This window comes from Erigeron canadensis, chromosome 7 (assembly GCF_010389155.1).
Source record: "Erigeron canadensis isolate Cc75 chromosome 7, C_canadensis_v1, whole genome shotgun sequence".
In the NCBI taxonomy this organism is placed as follows: domain Eukaryota; kingdom Viridiplantae; phylum Streptophyta; class Magnoliopsida; order Asterales; family Asteraceae; genus Erigeron; species Erigeron canadensis.
In genome coordinates this window covers 26,137,307-26,146,660 of record NC_057767.1, presented here as the reverse complement: position 1 = coordinate 26,146,660, position 9,354 = coordinate 26,137,307, and the positions used below count along the sequence as shown (strand labels likewise).

Sequence of the window (9,354 nt, the reverse complement as noted above, 5' to 3'; positions counted from 1 at the left end):
TGTGATTCGCCTAGACTTGTTAGGCAGTATATAGACTCCTTTTGGTCAACTGCTCATGAAGTTATGGTTGAAGGACATAATTTTGTACGTGCTACTGTTGGAGGGATTACATTTGACTTCAACGCTGCAACGCTTCGTACTGTTTTGCATTTAGGTGCAGAACCAGAGGTAGAAGCAGAGGAAGAAGTAGAGTTGACGTATGAGTTTGAACTTCTTCTTAGATGTTTTTAGAGAATGGGGTTTTCAGGGAAGATGGAGATATCTTGCGTATGCATTGCTCGTGTGTTTGAGCAATCGCAAGGCTGGTTTTAATCAACTGTCTGCTCAGATTGCGTCGCAGATGGTTGCATTAGTGTATAATCGACCTTATCCTTTCTCGAGATACTTTTATCAGGAGTTTCTTGATCAGATTAATGCCAGGGGGAGGAAGAGATTTCTCTTATATCCTCGGTTTGTTATGGCCATAGTTAGACATTTCTGTCCTAACTTAGTGTATGACCAAGGTCCTCGCTACGTTCTTAATGCTTGGCCTTCGCGTCTTTTTGCTGATCTTGAAGCAAATACACGTAATGTGGCTGGTCTTAATGATCCACCACTTTTTGGTCACTTGATTAATCCAAACTATCGATCTCATCTTGAGAATGATATGTTTGTGGATGATAATGATGAAGATTCTGATTCTGATGACTCAGAAAGTTCTGAGAATGCTTCTGCTAATGATTCTGATGATGATTCAAGTGATGATTCTGATAGTTCTGATGATGGGAATGATGAAGGTGTAGCCGATAGTTCAGACAGTTCTGCTACTGCAACCGAGACAGACACAGATGAATCTGCTAATGAGCGTCGAACTAAGTTGGTTCATGATGTCTCTGCTGCTTCCGAAAGTGATCATTCACATCAGTCTTTTGTTCAGGATGGTGCTGCTTTACATAGAGAGCGTCGGAGTAAGGCATGTCATGTTGTTCCTGCTATTTCTGATAGCCATAATCCTGACCGTGCTGCTCAGATTGATCCTGATGTTATTGCTCAGAATGATTCTGAACTGCGTGGAATTTTTGACGATATGGATGATCCCGTGAACAGAGCCAGTTCGGTTAGTCCGGTGAAACAGACAGGGGGTGCTGGTCTTAACTATACCAGAACTAAGCGTAGACGTGTTGTTGAAGCTACTTCAGTAGCGATTCCTGATCCTCCAAGACCAACTGCTGCTGTTGTTCCTGCTGTTTCTCAAGCACAAGTATTGCGTCCTCTGGTGGCTCCTTCCTTATCCTACAGACTTCCTTCAGATTCTTCGCTTGTTCGTCGTGTTGATCTTCTGGAAACTCAGGTTCGTACTTTGGAGTCTGATCTCATCGATACCCGAGCAGCCTTGACATTTTTGATCAACTGGGTCAAGAATCAAGGGGGAGAAGTTCCTGAAGAGATTTGTAGATTGTCAGTGGTTCAACCAAGACGTCAGAATGACGATGATGATGCTGATAATGCTGGTGAAAGGAATGATTCTCGCCAGTTGAAAACAAAGGAAAGGGTGTAGAGCTTGAGGGGGAGACAAGAGGTGATACTTCTCATGCTGGTCATTCTGGTGTTGGTGCTGGTCCTTCTGGTGTTCCTCGTGATTCAGGTTTCTGATTTTGATTATGATAAAGATTATTTAGATAGAATGTATATTCGATTGTATGTAATAAGTTATGACATGTAAATGTAATCTATCTTATTTCAATACAATTACATTTCATCTTTATTATAATTATCATGATTATTCTTTGTATTTTGGTGTTCATTTTGTGTAAATCTTAATAGATGATCCAGATTATACAGATTTATTCTTTGATGGTGATGAACTCGAGGAAGGTGAATTTGTTCCTGAACCAAACCTAAACATATTCAAGAAGCCTTATGGGTTTGATGAAGTTTGGGACTCAATTCCTGAAGATCCATCGATTGAAGAAAGTAGGGTGTTAGATCTGAAGAGATCAGATGTTCGGAAAAGAATGATTCAAGTTCCATTCAGTAGCCAAACTAAAGTTTTACACTTTGTTGTATATGCTAAGAATGGTGATGCATTGATTCCTTCTGATTATGAGATTAACTTGACAAGACCATTCAGTCAAAATGATTTTCCAGTTCCTCTCAGAGATGATGATCCATTACATGTGGTTGATCGACATGTGCCCGAAAGAAGAATTAATGAATGGATAGTCGATAGGGAAACTTGGAAACCAAATTTGTATTGGACTCATATCTCAGACAAAGATGCTGCAAAGTACAAGACAATCATCTGGAGTTGGTTTTATGATGATGAACTGAAGCTGTTTGTTCTTAAAAGACCAGAAGGTTGTCAGTACTTAGCTTGGTGTAAGAGACATTTCAGGAGTTTATGTGAAGAAGACTTACATGAACTTAGAAATAATTGGATTATCAATCCAAGTGATGATGGTTTAGCTGATGTTGTCGGTAAGTATCTTCGTAATGATTTTTGGTTGAGAAAGAACATGTGTAACAACCGCCTTACGAATATTCTAATTAAGTTCTTAGATCCTACTTTCGCCATCTGAACGGCTAGACAGTCCAATCTACTTAAGTTCTTGACGTACTTTAGATTCAAAATATGTGCTTATTTGAAGATCAATTAGATCTTAAATCTTGATTTATGTGACGGATTATGAATTAATTCGATAAAATATGAAGGTTCGGTTCATAAATGTTCGTATCCATAAGTGTTCTAGTGCAAAATGTTCACAAATAGTCCCTTGGAAATACCTAGTGCATTCATTTGGAAAAGGTATAAATAGAATGTTGTAGTGTGAAAAAATTCACTATTCATTCACCACCTCCATTTCTCACTCTCTCTCTAAAAACACATAGTCAGGAACACCTCCACCACCATTTTCACACACTAAAAATCATCATTTTGATTTTTGGGTTGTTTGAGTAAAATCACTTGTACTTTTGGGTTCCTTGTGACGATCAAAACACGTTTCTAGAATCAAATCACAGGTAATAACAACATCTTTTTGAGAATTTGATCGAAATAAAAGTGTACTTTTTATGTTCTTGTTCTTGATAATTTGGTCCGATTTTTGTTAAGAAATCATGTTTATAAGCAATAGGTTTGTGTCTAAATGTGTTTAACATCATTTTGGTGAACAAATTTGGGTCATAACGTGATTAAATTGCCAAACCCATTTTTCAAATATGAACATAACTTGTTCTTGAAAACACCAAGTGTTCACGTGTTAGTTCGATTCTGAAATCTAAAAATGTGATAAGAGAGTAGTGTTATCATGATAATATGTACTAATAAAATGTTCTAACACGTTCCAAACTCGACTTAGACCTCTATATAGACTTGATTTCTTGGTTGTCTGGACTCGTATTTACGTTCTTGACCTGCTACTGCTGCTGCTCGTTTTTGTTGTGATTGAAGTGTGGTTCGGTCTTGGTTCACATAGGGGTAACTGATCAGTGATCGATTTAGCTCAAATGGAATTCTGATTCGAATCATGGCTTGAGTCTGATGTGTTAATCGATCAGAACCTAGTTGCTGTATATGTGGTTTTGAAACGATCTTAATCAGATCGTTTTACTTCCCTCAAGTTCCTAAAACGATCTGTTTGATTAAATTGTGAAACGATCCCTTTGAAGCTCACACAAAACGATCCAAAGGTGCCTAGGGCAAAACGATCTCTTCTGTTATATAGCCATCCCGACTTAAACCCAAGGACAACTCTGTTACATATTCACGAAATCATTTTAGTCATGTTATGAGTTCTGAAGAACCGAATACCCTAAACGATCTAAATGGAGCTGAACCAGAACGATCTAAATAGGCTATGCAAGTGAAACGACCTAAATGATAAAGCAGTAGAACGATCTAAAGGACGAAGCAGTAGAACGACCTAAATGATAAAGCAGCAAAACGACCTAAACTGATGAAGCCTTGGAACGATCTGTTTTGATCAACACCTTGAAACGATCTTGACATCTAAAAACCCTAGACGATCTTGTGTTCATCATTTACCAACTTGTACTCGTTCTTTAACGCACCACACGTGATCCTTAATCATCTAATCAGTTCGTAACAACACCATTACTTGATTAAACACATTAAAGGCTGTTCATTAACATCTAAGCTAGATCATGGTTCGATCTAAGACGACGTACAAAGCGCAAACCCTAACTAAGTACAAATAAAACATGTTCTATCTTGATTATCAAAGTATGAGTTCTATGATCAATTAAATTGAGTTCTAAAGACTAAAGGTTCATCATTAAAGACATGGTCAACTCATTAATACGATAAGTACTTATGTATGAGTTCAAAGACGATCAGTTCGAGTCCAGTTCATGTACTTAAAGTTCATTTAAAACTCTTTTGAGTCAAAACGTTTTAAGTTCTTCAAGGACCAAATCATCGGATCATCAAGAACATTTTCGTGATGAATTAATCACTAAGTCTAATATATGTACATATCATGTGTACAACAACGTGTACTTAGGTTTCTGTCAAGGTGCTTGGATTTTGATAGATATAATCTATCTATCTCTGTGCTTGTTCGCTGTGCTCAATAACCGTACTGTACCAGATCACTGTGAGTTCACTTATGCCCTTTTCGTACATTTTGTTCAAAGTTCTTTACTGGGGACTGAAAAGCATGAAAACTATTTTTGTACTTATATATATATATATGTTCTCGAACTGTTCTACGTACTATTTTATGATCGTATGAAATACTCATAAAATGATTCGGAATTATCTTCTAAAGTGTACTTAGATCTTGAATGGGCAGGATCTCGTATACATGAATACTGTTATACATACTCTCTGATGTGTATTTAGGCCTTGAATGGGCAGGACCTGAATATACTTATATTGATATACTGTTCTCTATTATGTACTTATCGTTCTATGTATGAGTTCTATCTTTACTGCTATCAATTCATATCCCACAGTTCAGGGAAGGAACCGTAGGTAATTATGGACAGCGATGTTAGGGTAGGCCCACCCTCATTCTCTACAGTTCAGGAGGATGCATATTATCTGTACTTATTCTGATCTAGATCATATATATAGCTTACTTGATTATGTGAGCTTACTGGTTCGTTATTGTTCATCTTTGGCCAATCGAGTTAGCAGTAATTATATACATACATATTAAGTGCATACTTGTTCTTAAAACTGTTCTTACAATTACAGAGTACTTTTAATAAACGTACTGATCTTATGACTTGTTCTTATTATACATATTATTATTATGTATAACTAATAAGTACTTTATATGAATCTCACCAACTACTTTCGTAGTTGACCCCTTTGAACTTACATGCTTTTCAGGCTAGGCTAGTAGATCCTTTAGCATAGGAGTCTTCATCCTTTGAGCTCATTCCTTTGGCGATTGTCCGTGCGTACAAGATCAGTAGCTGTGAAGACTTCCTTTTGCTCAATTCAGTTCAAGACTTGTTTCTGTAAAGACAATTAATCTGTCTTTCTTGATTTTGACTAGTCTGGGTATATCCCATGTTCTGTAATAACTTATAAATTTCCTCTCTTTTAATGTTATTGGCTGTGTTTGAAGTTGTACTGTGCGTGCTTGTGCTTATCTGTGCATCCCGTGTATTCCGCTTTAGCGGGGTGTTACAACATGAAAGATTCAGACAAACCGCAGTTTAAGATTGAACCAAGACCGAAGAAAAGAGTGGTCAAGCCAGATAAAACTGTTGAGTATGTTCAACATGACGTCAAGTGTATGATCAAAGTCCCTGCCAAGAAATGGGCACAAGACGTCTTGGAAAAGATGGATAATTGGGAAATTGATCGAAACTCTGGTGAAGCGAAGATGTATGCAGACTCGAAGAAGAAGATTTTGTTGAGAAGAGTATATGATCCGATGCAGTTGGTGAACTTCTCAAGAAATGATCTAAGGAAGTTATACGATACAGAATGTTCATTCTTGCCATTTTGGAAGCATGAAGAAAGCCGTTATCGTAAGATTCTTCAACTTTGCTTACATGAAGATATCCATGCAAATAGCAGAAGATTGTTATTTGATGGATGACCAGATTTTGAAGACTGAAGAAATCGAAGGTGCTGCTGTCAAGGGGGAGTTTGTTGATGCACGTTGATGTGACAACAGCAACTTAGATTTGATCTGTCTTTTAGATTAAGACATTATGTTACTTTATGTCGTATCTATATATATGTAATTGATAGATTATGGACTTTATGTTTTGGTAATGATCGATTACATGTTTTGGTGTTATATATATGTGTGTTATGTATGATGTTTGTTGTGTGTTATACAAGTACAAACATAATATGTGTTAGGATTCCTTGTTGATGAAACATTTAGGAATATAACCAAGTCTTACATCTAACGAAGATAAGGAATATCTTCGTTAGAGGCAAACGAAGATAAACCTCGTTTGTTACAAACGAAGATTAACTTCGTTACATGGGTTGGGCTGCTAAGTTCGTAAGAACAAAGCCCAGCAAGCCCAGTTTCGATCTGAAACATATATATACGAATGAATACCCTAAAATGAGGATGACATTCGACATACACATACACCAGGTGACTAAGTTCGTTCTATAGATTATAGAAACGAATATAGCATCATACAGTTGACTATTTACTTGATAATTAGCGATATACACGATAACTAATCAAACTAGTTATCTCGTGAGGATTCCGCACTCACGACATAACAATAGACAATCTCGAGAGCGATCTTTAGCTATCGGGGGACTCAGTAAAAGATTTGAGAAATAAAAGAAACATTAAAAGATTTTGAAACTAGACTTTTAAAGAATGCCGAGCTCAAATCTCGACAAATAGATAAAGATGTTCTTGACAAATTTTGATTAGTGAAGAATGTCGAGCAAATATCTCGATATACAGACTAAGTATCTTTCCAGTATATTGATCAATGTCAATTTTAACTAAGTACCGAGCTTTTACTTCGGCAAATAGTACAATCACTAACACAGATCACTAATACTTAACCAACGTATTCAACTTCTCTTATTTGTCGAGATGATATCTCTGCAAACTGAACAAGTCGTTCCAATACTTAACCAAGAAATCAAAGAGGTAAGAACTTAATTATTTGCCGAGTTAATAACTCTGCAAATAAAACAATTTCTCCACACTTTGTTTATCTTCTGTATACTTGTAATTTTCGAGCAAGGAGCTCTGCAAAGAGAACAAATGTTTGTAATTTTATATATATAATGTTCATATTATTTCGATTTCACGTCAATTTGGATCCAATTATAAACATGGTTCTAATTAACAAAGACCCAAATCTGAATTTTGACCAAAAAAACTTAATTTTGAATTTTCAAAAATCCTAAATCAATTTTGACCCAAATGTCCAAATACAACAACCCTAACTTTTGTCAAAAAGATCAAAATAGTCAAACATAAAATCTGTCCTTTGACCGCATTTGACCGGCGTTGACCGAACCAAATGTCAAGAACAAGACTAGATACAAACACAATTACCAATTCAAACCACTTTTACAACCCGGATCTAAGCTAGATCTAATCAAAAACCAACAAAATAACTCTAAAATTACATGATATTCACGGATTTAATTTATTTCGGATCTATATGTACACGAACAAGAACAATTCCAACAATATGAAGCCTTTCGCATCAAAAGATTTCGGATATAAAGAGATTTCGGCCCAAAGTTCACGGATTTAGAGGATCTCGGTGCTAAACTTTTCGAATTCAAAGGTTTTCGGCTCAAGGTTATCATATCTAACACTTCTTGGATCAAACATCTCGAATTTCAAACGATTTCGAGCTTAACAACTCGGATATACAAAGATTTCGGTTCAAGCTTCATGGATTTCAAGGATCTCGAACATATACATAAACATAGACTCATAATAACCGAAATATATATGTTTTAATTCGGATCTATATGTATATATACATATATAAACGAAAATGTCTATATAATATAAAAGATTTCGGATTTAAAAGGAGAAAGAAGATGAAAAACCAATTTATACATATATTTATAAAACTTTTCGGATCCACATACATACATATACATGGCCGAATTATATATATAATATGTAAGAAAAACAAGATTTTTGATGATAAACAACCATTTACACTTTAGATCTAAACAGATCTTACCAAAAACTATAAGAAAATGAAGAAGATGATGATGATTGATGGCGGTTCGTGGTGGTTGTGTGGTGGTCGGCCGCAAAGAGAGGGGAGGAGAAAGAATGGGGCGGCTAGGAGAAAGGAGAAGGGAGGGAGACGAATGAGAAGTGTGTGTGTGAGAAATGAGAGTTAGGGTTAGGGTTAGTAGGGTTTTGTTACCTCATTCCCTAGCTTGACCGACCTTTGACCATCTTTGACCCTTCCAAAAACCCATTTGACTCGATCATTCACGAAGACTCATGACTCATAAATTTATTTTGTCAACGTAAGTGAATGTAACTTTTCAATAGGTTTCTAACGGATATAAACATGTCTATATTTATTTATTAAATCTTTAATTTTTTAAATTTTAAGTATGTTACTTAATTTGGCATTTACACAAGACAACTAGTATTTTTCCTGTTCTCGAGTCCATGTACAATTTTCTAAATTCTAAATGCTCATAAAGCCCGAATACAACATAAGTCCACTCATTCCGTTAATAATGTCTTACAAACTAATGACTTTCACGCCCTAAGAATACATATTCTAGTTATAAAGTCGCGTACATGAACGGAAAGACCTAAAGACGGTCGGAAAAGTACATCGGAAAAATACGCTCAGATGACGGTTGTCACACATGTGGATTCATAATAGAGACAAGAAGGATAATATGGATTGGAAAGATTGGATCGAGTCTTTTTTAGAAATGGTTGATGCGTTTTCTTGGTTGGAAGGTGTTTGTATCATGGTTGAGCTACTGTATGTCTTAATTGTGGTTCGTGGTTCAAGATTTGGAAGCTGCTTGCTGGATGGTTTCTTCTCGTGACATGGTTGGGGCTTCCCCAAAAGCAACACGAGGTGAAAATCGGTGGCTCGGCCCTCGTTGTTAGGAGTTTTTCTCATATCTACTTTGGGTAACTGGCATGAGTTTTTTTCACTTATTTTGAAGACTTCGAAGTTAATGTTACGGGATATATCTAGAAATTGTCGTTTTTTGTTATGTTTCTAGATTGATTGTGTATTTGTAATTGTATTCTTGGTGACTAGCACCTTGCTAGGTTGCCGTTTATTAATAAAATTTTAGCCGTTGATGATTCAAAAATGTATTATTAGTAGTTGGTGATATTTATTTATTCATAAATTTGAATATGACAAAGTTACGTGTTATAAACTAATGTTTTC

The 9,354-nt window shown here is 36.0% G+C and overlaps 1 protein-coding gene across 1 annotated transcript; it reads left to right on the top strand.

The window, feature by feature from the left end:
* Positions 1-413: 413 nt before the first annotated feature.
* Positions 414-9,090, top strand: LOC122609176 (dentin sialophosphoprotein-like). Its single transcript, XM_043782234.1, has 3 exons — positions 414-450; positions 672-1,330; positions 8,962-9,090. Exons 1-3 carry the CDS (start codon positions 414-416, stop codon positions 9,088-9,090), a joined length of 825 nt encoding a protein of 274 aa, XP_043638169.1.
* Positions 9,091-9,354: the final 264 nt, after the last annotated feature.